Source organism: Prorops nasuta, unplaced genomic scaffold (assembly GCF_024137725.1).
Source record: "Prorops nasuta isolate Cenicafe-Biocafe unplaced genomic scaffold, Cenicafe_Pnas_1.2 PNAS00260, whole genome shotgun sequence".
NCBI classification, from domain to species: Eukaryota; Metazoa; Arthropoda; class Insecta; order Hymenoptera; family Bethylidae; genus Prorops; species Prorops nasuta.
This window is the reverse complement of record NW_027117056.1, coordinates 23,021-45,618: the sequence shown is the minus strand read 5'-3', so window position 1 is coordinate 45,618 and position 22,598 is coordinate 23,021. Positions and strand designations below refer to the sequence as shown.

Below are 22,598 nucleotides of genomic sequence, written 5' to 3'. Positions count from 1 at the left end.
CTGAAATTGTTTCAAATGCTTGGGCAGTTGTTTTTCGGTGAAAAATTTTTCTCGACATTACTCAGAAAAACGTTATGAAAATAAGGAAATACAATGAATATCGTTATGATTGACGGCTCAAATTAAAGCTACAACTTTGAGCTTTATGTCACCAAAGTTTCACATAGTTACCATAATTATTATAAGTGCTGCAACAGGTTGAATTGACATAATGAAAAATGAAAAATTTTTCATTTAGTAGCATTTTTATTTAATTGCAACTCTGTAATTATAAGCTTCTTGTAAATGTATGTAATTCCATCATATGCGGAATTTCGTCACCTTTCCCATGCTGTTTTCAATTTTCTTGTATCTTTCTTCGTTATCAAGCTATGCTCGTTTAATGAAGCAACTGTTTTTTAGCCAAATTTTCCAAGTGGTCTTAAACTATTGACCGGTAGTGTATATGGATTGCCCTTATGAAATACTTTTACAGATGCGTTTTTTTACGTGATATCTTGAAATGGCGTACTACTATTAAGTCATAAAATTCATTGCAGTTAGGATCAGGGATATTTCTGTGTCCATAGAAGATGTACATTTAACCGCATTAATAAGAAAAAATGATCCCGCAATTAATACAAGTATTTGAATATTTGCTAGAGGTCATTTAAATCCAATAAAAGACTTTAAAAGATTTATCCAGATATTTATTTTAAAATAATATATCTGTACATTTTCATAATTTTAAGTGGAGTAAGCCTGTTGGGGATACCGCTCCAACAAAAATACATAACCAACAGTGTCTCTTAGGTGGCATGTTACCAACTGAATTTTTTGAATACTTTTTTTGATGATTTAAAAAAAATAACATTATGTAAAACAAATTGATTCAAACATAACAAGTTTCTTCTGAGATACCACTCTTATTACCTTTTCGTTTGGACATACTTTGATTTTCGATAACTGTCTCGCGGTCGCTTCTCATAATGTCATAGGGTACAACAGTGGAGAGTATTCAAGCGTCGCTCTAAGAAATCGGCTGAAATGTGCAGGAATTTTTAAGCCCTGCCATCCACCACTGATTATATTACGAAATTCAATCCAACTATTTTAGATGATATTAGTTAAAAAAGAAAATTTCCTTTTTTATGGCCCTTTCTCTACTGAAAATCTGTCAAATTGCTTTCAATACGATACAAATAACTATTTGGATACATACCATCTACAAAGAATACTTAAAAGTGGTATAATATATTCTGACAATCTACTCTATTATATCATTTTTCCTACAAAGTTTGAATGTAAAAATCTACCAAAAGATTGTATTTCTTTTATATTAATCAGTAAATTATTCAATATTATCTGAGTATTACTAACTTCCTAATTCCGTATCATAATAATTACTCTTTTTCATTAGTTCTTTCACAGCATTAAATAATGAAGGAAATATTATGTGGAAAGTATGAAAATAATACTTAATGCTTAATACTTAAGATAAAAACAATTTTATAAACTTACTCTTTCATATTTATCAATTCAGATGGAATCTCAATTTCATCAATAGGTTTTAACTGTTTAGATAATTTTTCAAGCCTGCGAATTTCTTTCTCAACTTTTTTCTTCCTTCTTTCTACTCTAGCTCTCACAATAGCTGGGTCAAGTTTCTTTTTCTTTTTTAATGGTTCACCTCTGTAAAATAATAAAAAAATAGATATTATGTTCTCATTATATTCAGATCCTTATACTCTAATAAAAATATCATTTGAAATATATAAATTTAATACATTGAGCTCCATGCAAATTCTTAATGAAATCCTAATCAGGCTATGTGCGTTGTATGGAAGCATTGTTTCTGTGGCGTAGAAATGCGAAGTATACAATTAACAGATTGAAATTTACCCTATATAACTGTGTAAACATGTATTGGGGCCATTGATTCTTATTGCAGTACAAGATATTTATGTATTTTTAGTCATTACTTAAACCAATGCAAAATGTTTAGTTTTATATCCTAATTTGCACTGTTAACCATTGATGATTAACAAGGCTTAAATGGAAAGATCAGTGTTAGCCACTTATGACTATCGTGGCACTCAACATATAAGCAATTAAACCCTTAAAGCGCACACTTCCTATTAATATCATAAAACGTACATAGGGCCTAAAAGACCCTAACTTTTTATAATATCTATAAAACTTGTATTTTTAAGTATTCTATTACGAAAATAATTAATAATGTTTCTCATGAATCGGTTTTTCACAATTGACGGTACAAACACAAAACTTTAAATCCTAAAAGTTACAATTAAACCAATTTTCTTTGGGGTAGTTTAGACCCTAAGTGCACTTTAAGGGTTAAAGCATATATTTTCTTTGGGGTATTTTAGACCCCTAGTGCACCTTAAGGATTAAAAAACCATTACATTAATTAAAATAATATATTAGCCTTTTAAGCATAATTTAATTCTTAAGCATAGTTAATAGAACAGGTATAACACTGATTTGGCCTGCTTTTGGTTAAACAATATATTTGTTCATTTGTGGACTGTACTTTTATAGATTCTATACTTTTAATAGCATTCAGCAGTCAACTGTTATGCAAATGTTAATTAATTCTTTTTAAAACCTTAATACCATTGGATAAAATGATAAGATTTGAGAAAACTAGCCAATAGCATGTATTTCTCTCTTAACATTTGTCTCTGCTAAAATTACGATTGATAGAATCTTTTTTTTAATGTATAGTTTAATATTGAAAAATTAGAGAAAGCATAGAAAATATAAAAGATAACAACTAAAATATATAAAATATATCTGTTTCTGGTTCTGCTTCTCTTTTTAATTAAACTAAAATGAAGGGCTAATTGAACCGAACATCTCCACAGCCAAACCTCAATATCCTTTAAGGATAATTATAAATCATAATAATATATTATTTTAAGAAAAAATGTTATAAGTTTTATTTCAAAATCAAAGTGCATTAAAAGTACTACAAATTTTATATGTAACATCAAAGCTCGGAAAGATTTGCAACTTTTGGCTTTAAATATAGTCAATAATAGAAATTTACTGTTAGTAACTATAGTAAAAGTAAAAAGTTGCAAATTTTTTGGATTCCTATGCTACATATACAATTTTATAGAAATTTTAATACATTTAAAACAATATTTTCTACTTACTAGTCAAATTAATGTGTGGTAAAAATTACCAACTATAATAAATTATAATGAATATTTTAAACATTACCCAACGAATAAATGCGATAAGGAGTAACCAATAATTCATAAAACCAACCTTTAGCAGGTTTGTTTTTTTTAACAGAATGCCGCTATACCTTTTCACAGTATATGCTTCTACAATGAACGAATTTAATAATCAATTAATTTTAGGATGCAGTCTACAATTGCCAGCTTCAGTTAACTACTTTTGTAAATGAATAACAAAAGGAATTACAAAAATAAAATTACTTACAAAAGCGTGTTGGTAATTTTAAAGTAAAGCGGTGAAATGTTTGTACATATTTCCCTTTGAATATTTTCTTGATGTCTGTAATTGATATTAAGGTTAACGAATAAGTGAAAAGATAAAAAAAAAGAGCTAAAATATAAAATTTTACAACCTTAAAACCATGGGAATAAAATTAATAAACTTTATCATTTTCTTGTGTAATTTTATTTAATTAAATAGTTTAGAAAAAAACGGACCTTTTCGATCAATCACGGGATGTTTACGTTCAGTGATCTGATCCGGGTTAGGGTTTACTACAGTCGCAGTAATACAACTTTCGAAAAAAACCCTAGATTAACCCGGACTAGACTCGGATCCATCTAGAGTTTTTTCGAAAGTTGCAGCTCTGAAACTGGGTCTAACCCTAACCCGCATCAGATCACTGAACATAAGCATCCACGGCTATCTACGGCACGACATTCTTGGGGTGTATTCCACATCACGCATGAAGCGCATAGAATGTACAGTTTATGTCACATTTATTATAGAATTTAAGTGCTTACTGCGGCCGTGTTCTGTTATTGACTGTGAGTACTAGTAATCTATAGTTTGCGTGACATAAACTATAGATTTTCAGTACTCACAGTCAATAACGGAGCACGGCCTGCGTGCATGCGTGACTCGGAGCGCACCCTTGCACTCAGCTTTCAGCGTTACAAGTAGGACATTTATTTTCAAAGATTTGATCCGGATCTTGGATCAGACTTGTGGCAAAATTGCAACTTACGAAAAGATACCCTATACAACCCTAGATTAATCCGGATCTAGGGACGTTTACGTTCGTGATCCGATCCAGATCACGATCCAGCCCAATCGAACCTAGCCTCAGGAATGCAACGTTGAAAAAAAAATTACTAGATGGATCAGAGGCTTCCGCGTGAGCTCGATCTCCGATTCGCGATCGGGTGATCGGGAGATTCAGAGGATTGGTGATCAGACTCTGAGCAGAAAGATTTGGTGGATTTGGCTACCGCATTGGGACAGTGCTGTTAGATTGTGATGGAATTGTCTCCCCACCACGCTTACCGTAGTGTAGTGTCAGTAACACACAGTCAGCCACAGGGGGGAGACACTCTCATAGGCGAAGTGGGGCAGCGTTATAGTTCCTCAAAAAATCTCAGAGTTCATAGGTGGCGCTGCAATCACGGCCCCACTTCTTAACACGGGCAGTGTCACCCCCCTGTCAGCCAGTAGTAACGGTGAGCCATCCCCACTCATCCCGCTACTCGCTAGTCACGCAGACCATTGCAGCGGTAGACCCTATCAGGGGTAGGACACTCAGCTACCCCCACCCTTTCTTATCTGTCCCTCAGAGCTCGAAGGCAATCTTTAGCCAACCTAAGAATTTAACTAATTTTAAGGCTGATAATTGGCAGCACTTCATAGGTGGCGTGATAGTATATCTTTAAAATTGGTTACAGAGTAAAGTGCCTTTTATTTACTATAGTTTGTTCGATATATAGCAGATGGCGCAAGCATACAGATTTTGATGGCTCTAAATGTTTTAATCGTTCTACTGGACCGACAGCATACTGCATAAATGGCATCATTAGCTGCTTTCCTTTTACACCAAAACTCAGTTAAATCTCACTTGTGACGTCATGGCTCAGTTAAATGCGCGTTCCTTTTGATGTTGGTAACTGAGATTGAACTGAGACAGAACTGAGTTTTCCCCTAGCATTTGAGCTAGCTGAGGAGCATATGCTTTGATGAGTCTGTCAGACTCATCTATAGGTTCTCAGAGACAAGTGTGTGGACAAGTGTATGGAGACAATGGAGAGAGCGTGTATGTAGTACATATTTAACTGTCATCTCCTTATACACTATTATGACAGTTAAATATAACGGTTATAACTAATTAATTAAGCAGGGAGGCACAAAAATAAAAGTATTTACTTAACCGATAATAAATCCGATAGTTTTAATCAATTTTTTATACGTAGTTATGGCATATTACATTTTAAGAACTAATGATGGGTTTGTAACCAATAAGAATGATGATTTTTATGTACAAGATATTGGTAAGCATTTAGTATAAACATGTAAATAAAAATATTCGGTAACGTTTTTAATTTTGTTAATTCATGTATTTTTAAGAGAAAAATAGTAGATTTTGGGTTTCTAATAAGTTTATAGGCTTAAATGAATTTAATGAGCCTTTTATTAAAAATCAAGAGTATGATGCAATAAAAACATGTCGAAGCTTTTGACATAAGCTCAGAATTTCAAGAAAATGAAGAGGAAGCCTTGAGGGAAAGAAATGATTTTGATGGAAAACTTCCAGTTGCAAGAATTAAATGATAATTCAAAAGCAACACAAATAAAAGATAAGAGAACTACTTGGTCAATAAATGAAACGCTTACTTTATTGACAGCTGTTGAAGCACGGTATGATGATATGCATCACATTCATAAGAGAAAGACTTTCTGGACAATTATAAGTGAAGAACTTTGTAGTCAAAATATTGAGGTAAGTAAAATTTCTAATATTATAGGTTATAAAAACACAAGTAACAATTACGTGTTGTTTTAATTGCTTTGTCAAGTAATTGATTCTTTTTTATTACCATCCTGTAGTAAAATAAAATATTTTCTGTTATTTATAGGTATCTGAAGCAGTATGTAAAAAGAAATGGCAAAATTTAGTGCGAACTTATAAAAGTAGAAAAGATATAAAATCTCGAACAGGAAGGGGTCCAGTGAAATTTGTATTTTATAATAGATTGGATGAGTTATTAGGAGATTCCCCAACAAATGCATGTCAACATTCAATAGATGTTAATGATATAAATACCGAAGAAACTCAAGTGGAATCTATAGCACAACCTGAAGTAGAGAATTTCGAAGAACACCTAGATGATCCGTCTTCCAATAGTTCCAGCAGCTCATCATCTTCAAAGCGAAAAAGAAAAAATCCTACTATTGAGCTGGTAAAAATAAAGAAAGATTTTTTAGAAAACAAAATGATAGTTATGAAAGAAAAAGAGGAGAGCAGGAAAGTTTACATTAAAGAAAGCTTAAAATATAATGAAGAAAAAGTGAGATTATATAAAGATAAAATGGAAATGGAAAAAAAGAAAATAGAGGCTTTAATTAGTTTACAAAAGGTTTTAAAGGAAAAAAAATGTGTATGATTAATATTTTATAAAATACAGCAACAGCTACATAATTACTTTTAAAAAGTAAAAAACTTTAATTTTCTACTGAACATACATAAAAATAATGTGAGGAGAGAGATTAAGGTTACTAGTCAGTATTACAGCATAGATAAAGGTTGCCTTTCATTAAATATTTGCAAGCGTAATATGATTTAAGGTTACACCAACCAGTATTAAAATGTAGAAAAGCTTGACGTTTTATTAAACGTTTGAACAAGTAATGTGATTATAATTACTAGTCAGTACTAAGAAATTTAAACTATTTTTCCATTAAACATTTGCATAGTGTTTAAAGTTTTCCGCTGATATACTATATAGCTTAATAGAGTAATTAAGTAACGTTTATTACTTAAATTGAAAATTTTATATAAAAAGTTCATTAAAATAAATTTTGTTAATTTAATTAGTTTTGTTTTTAAAGTTTTTTGTATCTTATATAAGAATTATAAGAAAAACTATTTCATACATTAAAAAATATAAAAAATTCCTTATTCGTCATTAATAAATAGAATTATTATTCAATTATATAATTGTGTTCATTTAAACATGTTCATATATACTTCGTCTCGTCTGGAACACATTTCGTTGATGCCAGAAACTCCTTGTATATTTATAGAATCATCATTATCATCATTTTCATCATCTATATCAATTGTGTGTCAATATCATTATTATCTATACATATATTATGTAGTACAGCAGTAGCTATGATACATTTTGTCACCAATTTTAAATCGTCATTTTCAAAAAATTTTAGTCTCCTAAACCTCCCCTTCAAAAGCCCAAAAGCATTTTCAATAACGACTCTTGTTGCAGAATGACGATAATTAAATATTTTTTTATTTGAAATAAAATTTCCATTGTCTTTAAACGGTGGAATCAGCCAGTTTAAACAAGGATATGCTGAGTCACCTAATAGAAAATTTCTGTTCAAAAATCCATTCATACCCTTTTTATATAATGATGACTTTTTTAATAAACGACTATCATGAATAGACCCTGGTTCTCCGCAGAAAAAACTAATAAATCTTTTCTTATGATCACATACACCTTGTATAAGAACACTATAATCCCCTTTTCTATTATAATATGCATAGTGGTACTTAGAAGCTGGTTTTTTTAATTTTAACGTGACATCCATCAATAGCACCAACTACTCCCTTTATCCCTTGCATTTTATAGAACCCAGATTGTACCTTATGCAACTCATTATTAATAGGCCATGTAATATATTGTGTACTTTTTTTTTACCAACAAATCTACAATTTTGGAAATGATGCGATGGCATGAACTTTTAGTGATATCAAATCTATCAGAGCTTTCTCGAAATGTTTCTGTATTTGAAAGATACCATAAAGTTAACAAAACTGATTTTTCTGCGCATATCTTTTTTCTACCAAATGTATGTTGTGGTAAAATATGCTCTGTTTCAACAATATCTGAAATTTATGCTTTTTTTATACAGCTATATATTATGTTATTTTAAGAAAGCATTGAAGAAACAAAGTATACTTACTTATTATTAAGTCAACAGTTGTACGGTTTAATCTAAAATGTTCTTTAAATTCTTCATCATCGTATTTGTGCACAGTTTCCATAAATGAAGTTATACGATGCTGCTTCTTTCTAGGATGATCAGGTAAGTCCGAATCTGATGATGAATTAGAGGAGGAAAAAATCTTTGATGTCGATGAATTTGATGTACTTAAATCTGAATCCATATCATTTACTGCAATCTGATAGTTTTTTATTTAATTATATATTAAAATACAATCGTTTTTACTAACTGTTATAATATAACAAAGAATAAATTTTACATTTATAATATTATTAGAAACAGAATTAATCATATTATAAACAAAAAAGCTAATGATATAAAGTAAATTTGATATATAACAATGATATTGTAAGTTTCCTTTAAATAGCTCGTTTTTGTTGCTTCTTACTGTACATCCGTTAGTATTGTAATTTTCAAAAACAATGAGCACCTATGACAGCAGAACTTCCTATAACAAAAAAATAAATATAGTTAAATAACTTATATTGATGTGTAGCACGTATAAGATATAAACTGATTATTTGGCTTCGTACCAAAAAGAAGATAATTTAAGCTATTTATAAATATAATTTTAATAAGTATAAATATTCTTTACATTCTAATTACAATTCAAGATTATTTTTAATATCCGAGTATTTCGGAGTATTTATTTTGTTTTTGACAATTAATATAGCGGGTGAGAGTTTCAAATTTAGGTTAGGTTAGGATAATCCAGACGGTCTAGACTTAAGAGAATTGACCAATAAAATTAATTTAGTTTTAGTTTTCATCAAAAACTGAGTAAAGCGCGTTCCTTTTAAAACTGCATAGCTCACTTAAAAACCATTGAAAAATGGCGTCACTAACTGAGTACTAAAACTCACTGATCTTAGTCGCTCGGACTCACTTCGGTGTAAAAGGAAAGCAGCTAATTAGCATCTATGGGACTGCTAGTATGCAAATTTCGTCTTGACTCCAAAATAGAAACATCTATTCTGAGAACGTGCGGGTATTAATGTTTAATTTATTAAAATTAACATTGACATAAAAAAAATTAAAAATTTTCGAATATTTTTGATTTTTTAAACGTGTTACAGTGGACGTAAAGTTTCTGATTTGCTGATGTTTAAATCAGAGTAAGTTTACGTTAGAACTTTTAAAATTTGTGGAAGTGTACGAAATTGGCGGGAATTCTCTGTAACGGCTCCAGTTTGTTCCAGTTCAGTTATATTCTTTGAAGAAGCTATTTATTGCTTTCACCAATTTTTGTTCAGCAGCCAGGAGGAATATTAAAAATACAATTCAATTGATGGGTAAAAGAAGGTCAGATATTTTATATTTTTTCTATTTAAATATTGGCTAATTGAAATTTTCCCCACAAGACTTATCATTCCATAATGTTAAACTTAAGAACAGAAAATATATAGCACTTGACTTTAAATTGAAATGTTAATAAATTTAAAGCAAATGTAATAAATATAATATTTTATCAATATTTAAAACAATATTTGTTGTGGAAACCACATGCAATTTCTTCCAATACAATATTATTCATTTTTTATTATATAATAAAGTGTATAGAGAATCAGAAAGAGATTGTACACGTCACCTATAGTTAGCAAACTATACTTTGTCAACAGTTAAGGAAAGTGTCAGATCATTGAATAAGTAAATTGTTCAAAATTCATGTTAACTGCTATAATATTATTAAGAATTAATTTTTTATATATGTTTTATCTAAATAGCATTATGGAGCGAATAGAACTTGTGGCATCAAATAAATTCTTATTACGACAGGACATTTCGTACCCATTGCAATTACTCACATATAGTGGACTTGTGGAATAACTGAGATTTTTGATTTTAATGCAGTAATATTTATTTCTAAGCCTCTTATTATTCCCACAATTGCAGAAAGTAATGTATTATATTGAAGTCTAACTTTTACAGAATTTTTACTAATATATACCTGATATTCTTAAAAAGTAAATTAAATTGGTAAAAGTTTCATATTAACATTTTAAACTTTTCAAATCTTTTTGGTTAAACATGCGTATTCTCCCAATGGCATAATATAGTGAACAGAACTTGTGGTGCCAAAGGAATTCTTATTACGAAAGGACATTTCATACCCATTGCAATTACTCACTTATAGTGAACTAATGGAATAACTGAAAATTTTTTATATTAATGTAATAACATTTTTTTTATCTTATACATTGTTCATACATTTACTGAAAGAGCTATTTTATATTGGGAATAAACTTGTAAAAATATTTTGGTACTATAGTATAGCTGATATCCTTGTAGTGCAAATTAAGTTGGTAAAACTTTCATTTTAACTGGTTAAACTTATCAGATTTATTTGGTTTATTTTGGTGAATTATCCCATTAACATTACCCCTACAGCACACTTGACTAAAAGTTCTCTTATAAACTTATATTTTAGTCATCCAAATGACTAAATTATGTTTAAAAAATATCTTTAAGTCACTTGGTCCTGTATGGGTATAGAGGGAACAGAATTTGTAGTACGAAATGAGTTTTTAGTATATGTTAGAAATAGTTTTTTTAAAACAAGTGTCCACAAAATTGTAATTACATCCTCGTTATTCGGTACTGGAATTAAAATTGCAATTTACTTGTTATTTTCTCTGCTCGCATGTTTATCCGGTTGAAAATTCATTACATATATATCAGTAAAAACAAAAACCTTTGAAACTCATCATCTTTATAGGCTTTTTCTGAGAATAATATATGTATTATCAAGAGCCGATGAGACTATTAAAATTAATAAGATGCTATGATACATGAAATTTTACGTGAATGGAATTGCTTCATTCATTTTATTATGAATCGCCTTAATATGTAATAAACATGCGTCATAAAGTGTTTACAAATTGGTTTTCATTAATTCTTTCAATACTATTAGGCTACACTTCTAGAATAATTTCAGAATTATTAAATACAGGAATTTTCAACTGAAAAGGCTAACAGAGGAAACGATTCTTATCATTTATCAACCAATTACTTCAGAAATTTTGACAGCATGACTCGATCAGTGTGCTGTATTACATTATGCGGTCATAAGCAGGGAAAAGAGAATTGCACTTTCTTCCGTTTTCCACGTGATCTTCAAAGGTTAGGGGATTAATATATATATAGCATGACCTAAAATTATGTAGAAAAAATTACCCAGCTTTTCAAAGCGTATAATTCCTAATGATGGACATTGGCACACGATTCATTAATGATAGACAAAGAGATGCATAAGTAACTTATTCTTCCCTCTATCATTCCTACTGCCACACCCAATGAAATATTTTCAATTGCTATTCTAACAATTGGTGGACTCAGAGTGAAAAGGAATTAGGGTACTCTTTTTTCTAGCCTTTTCTTCAATTTCAAACATACACATACACAAGTAGGTTTATTGTTACCTGTGTTGAAAATAACACAGTTAATATTTGAAGGCTTCTGTATGTACATGTGAATAAGAGAGAGAGGGAGAGAAAGAAAAAGATAAATAATTGCACACTACCTTTCTCTTACTCTAATTTCACCGATTATTACATTGATAAAAACATGTTGCTTATTCCGCGAAACTGTATTTGTGAAGAAGAAACGTAACGAGCCGCTTGTTCACTTCAATATTAGTCACTTTGTCAATATTTAATTGTTTTCTTCACGCAATATTAGTGTTTATACTTACAAAAAAATTATTATAATTACTAAATTTTTAAAAACAGATGCAAAAGATGGATACAAATTGTAGGCAATGAAGACCTAATTTGCTTACCCATCAGTTTCCTTTCAAGAAGCCGCTTTGTTTGCAGCTGTCACTTTAATGTTACTGATTATAAATGTACGCAAGCTGGAAAACGACTTGTGAGCACAGCATATCCGATTGTACACGGGGCACAATCTTTAAGTAACGAACAAGTAGCAGAGTTCGTAAAAATGAATTCAAATGTTGTTAATGAAGGTAACTAGATAATTTTGAAAACGTTAATAATGTAAACTCATTAGGGTAAACAAGAAGTATGATAGTCGCGAATGTAACATTAATATTCGATTGGTTTACTGACGTAATTAAAACTGCTGAATCATACAATTTTTTTTATCGCTTTGTACATCAAATGTTAAACAAATTTATCGTAATAGCTCATTTCGGATGAACAGAAGATTAAATTGACTGTACAAACTTATGTCAAATAACTGAACGCGAACATTAATAATACAATTTTTCCTGTCTTTGCCTTCTCTTAATCTTTACATTATTTCTATTTAACTATTTCAAGTAAACAATTTCTTTGTGCATTCTTAAAGCTGCTGAGATACCACTTGTAAATACACCTGTAAATACTGACGAAGCTCCTTTGTGTGCAAGTCGAATTTTGCATAATGAACCTTCCACATCATTCATAAATTATAATTTGAATGACAATCACGAGCCGGTAATTACAAATCCTGAGGTAATTAACAAATGGTTTTTTATATCACTGTGTACCTTTGCATCGGAGGTATACATGCATGCGTATTATATTTTTATTTATTCTCATACACATACAGCACTTACAAACTAATCGTTTTTAACGCTCCATTTTTCCAAGGGATGTAGTCTTTTAAAACAAAATACTCAAAACTACAAATTACTTTTTATAATAAAGAAAAATCAACATTACAAATTCTAAAGGTACAAATATTCTATAGACACAGCTGAAAGAGCCGTGGCATTTCTCGACAATATAATTCGGGAGCACATACATTAAGCCATCTTAAAACCTAGCAATTATTAAAATTAAAATTTTAAATCGAAGCTTATTATCTTTCTTTTACAATGCGTTGGCTTCAAAATAGTCCAAACATCATTTTCTTCAGTATCAGCCAAAATTTTTGTCATAAAACACTCCGAATTGCTTAATCTATCTTTACTTTCTTGTTCGCTATTTGTACACTCCATTAAAGTCGCTCAAAGTCCAATCTGTACAGATTAACCGACCTGTTATCTTATAACCACCCTGGTGACTTGCTATAAGCCCCTGCCAAGCAAAGTCACTCGCCCGATTTCAGTTTGTGTATTGAAAAATAATTTCGCGTAATTTTTATACAAATTTTCAAAATTTGTTCTCCAAATCCCCGATTAACCTGTCCTGATCACTTATATAATCGTAATAGTTTCCTTGTCAGCACACGACATTCGCTTCCGTCACTTTTACAGTCTTTCCTTCTTGGCGCTTTCTAAATTAATCTCCACGTTAGCGCTCATAGTCGAATGATTCATAAATTATGGTGCCAAATTTCGACCTTAACGCGAGAGGCTTCTATAGTAACTGTCATGTAATATATAGTAAAGATATCATTTAGTCATGTGGATGCTGTATGGATTTTCACTAATACGTAAATATGAACGTAGGCGTTAATTTTTAATCTTATATAATAAAAAGGAGATGAAACTTCATAATATAATCTCCATTTATTTCAATAATGCAAATGCGTCACATACTATTAAGTTTAACTCGACCTTCTCGAGACATATATACATTTATGAAATTATTAATAACCGTATTCTGCAGGAAGTTGAGAGTAATATGATTGTAAATACGAATACCAAGAGAAAGAGGCGACTTTCAAGTATGTGAATTATATTTCCCTTTATTTGTTTGGTATTATTTAAGAAGATTTCTGCTGTTATTAAAAATAATTACTTTCAATTTATATAGATTCAACTGAACGATTGACAATAAAAAAGGTGGCACAAGACGCGGGCATTTCGTTAGATACGCCACCCTCTCCGAAAACTAAAATACTGCTAACGAAATTATGAAATTCGTATAATGATTTTTGTGTAATGCAACAAAAGTATTTTGACAAAATGAAGGAATGCGAAGAATTGAAAAAGAAATTGCAAGACCAACCTTCCTATGGTAATATAAATTCTAAAGCTCTTCGAGAAATAGTGTCAATGAACATTCATAACCAAAATCGAAACATTCATGGACGTCGTTACGGAGAAGGCGAGAAAATGCTAGCTGTTGATATTCAGCGTCGTAGTAATAAGTGCTACACATTTTTAGGTAATACCATGATATTGCCAGATAGAAAGACCATTTCTCGAACAATTAAACGTTTTCCTATAAAACCAGGTAAAAATGATATCTTATACAATGCTATTAAAGAGAATGTAGCTAGGCTAAGTAGTTTAGATAAAGTTTTTGTACTTACAATGGACGAGACATGCTTGAAAAGAAGGTTGATTTACACAGAGGGGATGGCCTCCGTATCCGGCTTTATTAGTGGTAAAAGTGATTTGGTGGATCATGTTCTTTTATTTATGATTCAAAGTATAAATACCCCAAGGAAACAGCCTCTGTCGTATTATTATTCAAAATCGGCTATGAGTGGCGCAGAGCTGGAAACTTTATTGTTAATTACCATAAAAGATTTAATAGATATGGGCTTAACCATTGTTGCTGTTGTATCCGATCAAGGAGGTCCGAACAGAAAGGCCTTAGCTAACCTTGCGCGAAAGACAAACGTTCATCAACCAGGGAATTTCTTTACAATCCCAAATTACGACCATAAAATATATATAATTGCAGATGTTCCACACATTATTAAAACTTTTGTCACATCTTTAAGGGGCAGATATGAAAAATGGTTGAAAGAGCACCCTTCTTCTACTCAGGGTATTAACATTAAATCTCAATATCCTGGCAATACGATACACTGGGGTGGGAAGATTGGGTATTGGTCTGATGTTGTAAAGTTATTTTATACTTATTGTCAGGGTAATATGACGAAATTAACAGAAGACCATTTATTTCCTTCCTCAAGGAGTAAGATGAAGGTAAATAAATCTGCTCAGATAGTCAGCAAGTCAATAGCAGAAAGTTTAAGAGAAATGTGGAGTAACGATCCTGAAAACAATTTCACTGCAAAAATTACAGCAGAAATATTTGACGAGATAGACGAAATGTTTGACCCTATTCTTGGTAGTAGTAGTAATGATAAAAAATATAATTCGACCAGAGCTCCAATTTCTGCGACGTCCGATCATATTCGTAAATGGACAAGCTATAGATTAAAAGCAGAAACTTTAAAATTTTATCATTATGACGGAAGTGCTGTAAATACGTCAACACCTAAAGTCTTGATAAGCAATTTATTCGTTTTTCATGATTTATGGATAGATTTGCAAAGATTGGGTTTTCAGGAATTGAACCTTCGTTACTTAAATCAAGATCCTTTAGAAAATTTGTTTGGTCTTTTGAAAAGCGAGCAAGGCGACAATAACCATCTTACCGTTGCCCATTTTGAATTTGCGTGGCGAACCGTTTTACTCACAAGATATTCAAATTTAAGAATCGATGGAACTAATTGCGAAGTAGATGGCATGGATCAATTAGTAGGCTGCGATGACTTGTTAGGCAAGCGAGATTCTTTCAATGACCAGTTTGCACAGGATATTCCTGCTGCTGGCATTGAACATGAAATCCAGGTAGATTATCCGCAATTACATATCGATGAAGATGATTTAGATGATTCTTTGCGAGATATTCTTGGTTTAGATACATCGCAAGAAATAGAAAAGTAAATATAAACTTGTTTGATCAATTTATACAAATTTGTTGAATGTTTAATTACAACAATGTAGTACATTGAATTACAGTATATGCAATAGACACAAGAGTTGAAGAATACAATAACTTTCTACATTATTAAGAATTTTTCAGAATTCTGTCATCTACATGATGCTCGAGTTTTTCTAAAAGGATTTAGAGACTATACACGGTGTTACAGCAGTGATGCTTAATATTTCAAAGACACATTCTTCAGGCCAAACTGAAACTAAAAGTCCAGTACTCTAATATTCTTAGTAAATAATCAGTATATTGGTTCTGAATATTCTTTTATTCTCTCATTTAGGATTTAGCTCAGACGCTCTTCCATCATCCTCAAGAATGTGTCCTTAAAATATTATACATCATTGATGTTGCACCATGTATAAACAAAAATTTTGAAACCAATACTTTCGAAAATATACAAAATTGTATTTCTTCATTTCTTTAAATACCACAATATTGTTTTTACGAAGTATACTCTGGGAAATGTAATCGGTCATTATATAATTTAAAGGTCCCTAATTAGCTATTACATATCACTTTTCCATGTCTCGTTATGTTATGTAGCAGTTGTAACATGGAGTCCCTTGGTATAATCCAATGGCAATGAACCGATCGAAATTGTAGCACCTTTATATACCAGTAATCCAATGCCCAATCAAAAATTTTAATTTTTATAATATTAATTAAACATTTGTAAAAGTAATATCAATAAATTAAGCGTAATTTTAAGGTGAAAATGAGCCCAATCACGAGGATAACCGGACGATTATTTATATATTAGTCGTACCTTACAGTTTACATTTTATTATATTATAATGAAGAAGGCTCTGAATTTTCTGCACATTTCAGCTTGGTTTCCGAGAACGTTATTAAAATATCCTTGTCACTCTTGTACCCGTGACGCATTGTAAGGCGACCGCGAGACAATTGACCGAAATCCAGGTACGGTTAAAGAAAAAGTTAGAGTGGTGGGCAACGACAAGTTTCTAATGTTTGAATTTATTTTGCATAATGTACTATATTTAAAACAACAAATTATAAAAAAATTCAAAAGGGTTACAACTGACCTAAAAGGCTCTATTACCGGTGCTTCTTTTTAGACTGTTTACCCAATAGGCTTACTCCGCTTAAAATTATGTAAATGTAGAGAATAAACGTTGTGACACGCTAACTGCTCATGACGTCTATTAAAATCGTAGAAAATTTTTAATTATAATTTTCATTAATCGAAGGTTATACATACTTGGAAGTAATGATATATAAGTAATTAATAGTAAAAATCATAATTTACTTTTATCGGATACTAAGCCAATTTATATTACTATCAAAAGTTCTCAATGTTGCAGTTATAAAAAGCAATACACATATCATCCATGAATGTTTATTAATTAAACCTCAGATAAAGTAGCATCCAAAATTTCCTGTAGAAAGATTTACCATTATAAATAAGTAATGCTCGAAGAGAATGAAGAAATTAATAAATTATATTCCTTTTGGTCCTATTCCTGCGGAACAACTTTTTTTTCTCTATGAAAACTATTGATAACAATTAGTTGAAGCTGAAATATTTGCACGCCAATGTATTTTTAGTATTATTTGAATTAGATAAGAAAGTTTGGTACAGACCTTCGCTATGTACGTGCTCTATTAAAACATTTACAATTAAGAATGTAATGTTAAAAATCATTAACGCGATAATATCTATTGCTCCTCTTATCAATATTACTATTTTCATTCTCAATGAGCTTCTCAGCAAACTGTATTTCCACAACAATTTGAAGCACGATCATTTGTTTGTCCGTTAAAAGGAAGGCTTATCCTCATTATTTATTGTCTAAAAATTTCTAGCAGTGTCGATGATCCATCAGTTAATATCACATATGACGAAGGCCCCAGTAGTAGAAGGTTTGAGAACAATGTTCCACCACTTACTGTATACGACTATCAACTATTACACGATATTAAAGCACAAATTATAAGGTACTTTCAAAAGAAAGCATGTCCTGCTTGTAAGGCTTGTTTATTACGTGGCAATAAGTTGAATGATATTATAGAAGCTGGAATAATTATAATAAACCGAAGAATTTCATTACACGACATATTTGTCTATTTGCGTTTGAAAACATTCATTCTTGAAGAATTTTCTTTTGACGAATGGTTCATCTGTAAGAACCATGAAATATTATTGAAAGAACAATTATTACACAAATTATGTGTAATTTTGATACAAAAGGAATGTAATAAACGTAATAGAAAATTAAAACATGACGAAGAAGCGTCAGCAGCTTCTAGAAAAGTATGCCAACAGATGGGTAAAGCGAAAAATTAATGTTTTGAAAAACTTGTCTCGACCTTGATTTTACAAAAAATGACATGGATTAGTATTTAACTGTCTTTTCCGAGAAAAACATTAATTAATAGCAATGGTTTTTAAGACTGTCTTCTTCTATTCTTTTAGTCTATCATGGTACTTCCTTTTGAATCGAAAACCAATGTTATCAGAAGATACTGCAATATACTAATAAGATTAGACGCTCCGAATTGCTTTTATGCTTTTCTCAATTTTTTCTTTCGACATTTTGCAAAAAAGGTAATAATTTTAAATATATCTATATATATATATATATATATATATATATATGTCGAAGAAAGGACCCTACCCCGATTCACTATTTTTACACCCGAACCATTCTTCTAAGTTTCGAACCGTTCGCATGCCAGAACGATAGTAACCGTAACTCAACCCTTCTGTCTACAGTTCATTTATGTTTCGTATTTCTGCTTTGTTAACTTCCTATTTCTTTATGAATTGTCAAGCCTAAGCCTCATTGCTTTATTCAAAATTCCGCTATTCCTTTGAAACGTTTATCTATCTTTAAGCAAATTCCGACATATTAATAAACCTTTTATTTGTTTACAATCTATTTTAATAGAAATTTCTTTTAATACTCATTTCACATTTTCGGTGAATGCCCTTCCAATTTCTCAATAAAAATTTATTTCTTCGGAAATTCCTCCTGAAATGCATTGGTTACTGATTGCTGTGTATAATGTGAAAAAGCTAACTCTTCGATATTTCAAATCGATTGAGTAGCGTGTCTGAATGAAATATTCCATCTCCACAGTTGCTCCGATCCAGTAATATGCGGGGTTAGGCCTCATAGCGTTGACTCATCGCGCTATGGTACCTACTCTTCGTATCTGGAGGTACCGGAGGCTAAATGGTTCACAATCCATCGGAAAATGGATTTTGGGCCATGGAATATACGAATGTGATTCACTTTTCATTAGCCACCCTTGTGACCAGAGGTTCGTAAATCGGATCATGAATATCGCCAAAATATTCATGCATTCGTTTCTGGTTCAACAGGTGCGGGCAATAAATGACAGTGAATATGAATGAATCTTACAAGTGTGATACTTATGAATGATAGCATTTTTTATTGCAATGAATGGCATAGGTTATTAAGCAACTTGAGCAATAGCATTATAGGAGTGTTTTCCCACTAAATAAATAATGCATAACATTCACCACGCTTTACCTAATCCAAAAATTATCACCACGCAATAGTTGCCTAAATCTCGCGCTTAAATAAGATAAATCTCTAAATCCCCTCCTTATTATCGTTAATTTTTTTTATTCATTTCGTAGACATAACGACCATCTTTTACGTACCTCAAGTATAAAGAGTTAAGGCTCCATCAACCCCGGTGAAAGGTGTGAAGACATGAAACTGTATCAACTAATAAATCTTCTTATTTCATTTAAAACTCCATGGATAATGGATACCTTGGAATAATTATGGAAGGAGGAATGGCTCGTAGTTGTAGCATCGTCAAGGAATCAACCACGTTCAACCGCTATTGTAAGCAAATAGCATGGGTTTTTTTGTTGGTAGGCACTGTTTAAAAATAGTGAGTCCAACACTACCCTGAGGTGGAACACCCGCCGGGTTGGTTCGTAAGTTGCCTAACCTAGAACTAACTTGAGGGGTGTTATATCCATCCCAGGGTGTCCTAGGAGGATTTTTCCCATGCAAAAAAAAAAAAAAAACAAAGGAGAGAGTAATAAGGTGCCATTGTGGAGATAGCGCGAGAAATATGTTCCAAAACGCACCAAAATGGAACCAGCTCGTAGGTTCCAGAAAACGCCGCTAGGAGCGTAGTCACAGATTACCCAGTAAAAATTCAAAATTCTCTCTCTTGCTCATGGAACGTTTCGATGGAAAGGACCGCTCCACGCGCTCTCCCCAAAATCTAGAAAACCGAAATAAGAGATTATTTTATGTGTTACCTAGGAGTCCGCCACACCATTACACGGCGTGTGGAGTAACGCGCGGTGTGAATATTGCCATGCCATACCAATCACACCGCGCGGCGATTTAAATACACATTTTTTATTATTAAAAGTAACAACAATAAGGAAAGAATGCTGTAAGTTCGTGACAACCTTAACGTCCTGTTTTTAAACAATGAAGGGAACTTTCATAAGAAAAGTAGGTTTTGTAACATTCTCAAAATTTCGGCACCAATTTCAAGATGACAGAAAATTTATTTCATTTATTTTAACCATACTATCTTCTACACCATTAAATAGTGAAAGCTGCGCGTAATAATATTCATGAGTGATCGTGACACCCTTATTATTTCTTTTTTAATTAATGAGGAAATGCTACCTATCTCGTGTTTACCCTTACAAGAGCAATATTAAAAAAATAAGACAAAAATATTGAAGCCTCATAAGGATCTTCTCGAAGTTTTGCCTTCCTAAGGTATTCACCGGATTGGTATGCATGAAGCATTTCCTCGTTACTACAAGAAAAATTGACACAAACCCTTATGAATATTACAATGTTAATTTTGCAATTTATTGTGTCACAAGAAAATGTATGTTCCATGCTATCTTAAAAATGTTTTTCAAACTTTCAAAACGGTTAGGTTTCAATTTTACGGTGCAAGTACCCTTTGTCGTTAAAAAAATAGACGTCACGAACTTTTATGATTATTATATCGTTATTTTCATAATTTAATGGGCTATAAACCTGCATGATTTAAAAATGTTATAAAGATTATTTAGTATGTTAAAATAATCGAAAATCGGTGAAAAGTAATTTGAAGGTTCGCAAGTGCAGTTGTGCGATTGCTTTTTATAAAAGGCGATCTTGCTCACCCATGAAGCTGGTAATAGTGGTAATAGTAGACGCTCCATTATCGCTATTAGTGAAATAAGAAAGGATAATACTTCTTGATTCAATTTTTCTTTTTAATAACGAACAGGAATGTTAAAGCTATATAAGAAGTATATGCAGAGATGAAACGGGAGATTGCTCATGCGAGGTCCCGAGGCAATCCCTACCGGTAGGCGGCGCTGGTGTTGGCAAACGCGTGTCTCAGGTCCATCTAACCCCTAACGCCATCTATCGGAAGAGACCACGAAGCACGAGCGTTAAGCTTAGAATAGGGTAAAACATATATGCATTGTTGCCAGAAAGCGGAATAAAGAGAGAGCGGAGATATTTTCTCGGACCTCTCTGTCTTTCTCGCTGTTAGCTTCTAGCAGAAGAGTCGAGGCAAAATCTTTCCGTTTCGCTTTGCCGAAAATCTACCAATATTCGATGTCATTTATATTTGCAGGCCAATGCCTTTATACATGATTTTTTCAGCATATTTATTTATCAGCATTGACTTATTTAAATCAATAATAAATTAAGGAAATGCGTATTTGATATATAATAATTATTTTAACTATAATTTCATCGTTATATTTCGCTTATTTCCGTAAAATCTGCATTTCTTTAGTTTATTATTGATTATTGTAAGTCAATGGCCATTAAAAAAATTTAATCTTAAAAAAAAAAGAAAAGTACCGATCAGGAATCGAACCCGGACCCACGAATCGCCACGCGATTACCTTACCGCCTAGACCACGAGGCTTCTTCAGTGCACCGTAAACAGATAGTCTTTTTAAGGGCTTGAAATCTTCTTTTAAACCATATAAATAAACGAGCAACCGACAGCTTTATTCATTATTATTCTGTCATAATGGTACACAAATTAAGGAATAATTATATTTTGAATAGTTTTCAAAAGCTTTTCCAATAGCCAAGAACGAAGATAAATAATCAACGCTCGCAGTTTCCGTTCTTGGTTATTGGAAAAGCTTTTGAAAATCTACATTATATAATTATTCTTTAATTTGTGTACCATTATGATAGAATAATAATGAATAAAGATTTCGGTTCTTCGTTTATTTATATGGTTCAATAGAAGATTTCAATCCCTTAAAAAGACTATCTGTTTACGGTGCACTGAAGAAGCCTCGTGGTCTAGGCGGTAAGGTAATCGCGTGGCGATTCGTGGGTCCGGGTTCGATTCCTGATCGGTACTTTTCTTTTTTTTTTAAGATTAAATTTTTTTAAATTGCCATTGACTTACAATAATCAATAATAAACTAAAGAAATGCAGATTTTACGGAAATAAGCGAAATATAACGATGAAATTATAGTTAAAATAATTATTATATATCAAATACGCATTTCCTTAATTTATTATTGATTTAAATAAGTCAATGCTGATAAATAAATATGCTGAAAAAATCATGTATAAAGGCATTGGCCTGCAAATATAAATGACATCGAATATTGGTAGATTTTCGGCAAAGCGAAACGGAAAGATTTTGCCTCGACTCTTCTGCTAGAAGCTAACAGCGAGAAAGACAGAGAGGTCCGAGAAAATATCTCCGCTCTCTCTTTATTCCGCTTTCTGGCAACAATGCATCCTGTATAG

The 22,598-nt window shown here is 31.6% G+C and overlaps 2 protein-coding genes across 2 annotated transcripts; one reads left to right on the top strand and one right to left on the bottom strand.

The window, feature by feature from the left end:
• Nucleotides 1–749: 749 nt before the first annotated feature.
• Nucleotides 750–3,846, bottom strand: LOC136785330 (large ribosomal subunit protein mL40-like). Its single transcript, XM_066746377.1, has 4 exons — nucleotides 3,602–3,846; nucleotides 3,454–3,528; nucleotides 1,501–1,671; nucleotides 750–1,021 (listed from the first exon to the last, which is right to left on the bottom strand). Exons 1-4 carry the CDS (start codon nucleotides 3,637–3,639, stop codon nucleotides 964–966), a joined length of 342 nt encoding a protein of 113 aa, XP_066602474.1. The 5' UTR covers nucleotides 3,640–3,846; the 3' UTR covers nucleotides 750–963.
• A 1,903-nt stretch (nucleotides 3,847–5,749) lies between these two features.
• Nucleotides 5,750–6,623, top strand: LOC136785331 (uncharacterized). Its single transcript, XM_066746379.1, has 2 exons — nucleotides 5,750–5,959; nucleotides 6,096–6,623. The coding sequence occupies exons 1-2, from the start codon at nucleotides 5,750–5,752 to the stop codon at nucleotides 6,621–6,623; spliced, it is 738 nt and encodes a 245-aa protein (XP_066602476.1).
• Nucleotides 6,624–22,598: the final 15,975 nt, after the last annotated feature.

Bases quoted from the DNA above. Each gene is read 5' to 3' on its own strand.
- LOC136785330 (XM_066746377.1), bottom strand. From the start codon at position 3,639: ATGATAAAGTTTATTAATTTTATTCCCATGGTTTTAAG. The intron at 3,529-3,601 runs GTTGTAAAATTT...TATCAATTACAG, and splicing joins TTTATTCCCATGGTTTTAAG to ACATCAAGAAAATATTCAAA. The intron at 1,022-1,500 runs GTAAGTTTATAA...TGCACATTTCAG, and splicing joins GAATTGATAAATATGAAAGA to CCGATTTCTTAGAGCGACGC.
- LOC136785331 (XM_066746379.1), top strand. From the start codon at position 5,750: ATGATTTTGATGGAAAACTTCCAGTTGCAAGAATTAAATGATAATTCA. The intron at 5,960-6,095 runs GTAAGTAAAATT...TGTTATTTATAG, and splicing joins TTTGTAGTCAAAATATTGAG to GTATCTGAAGCAGTATGTAA.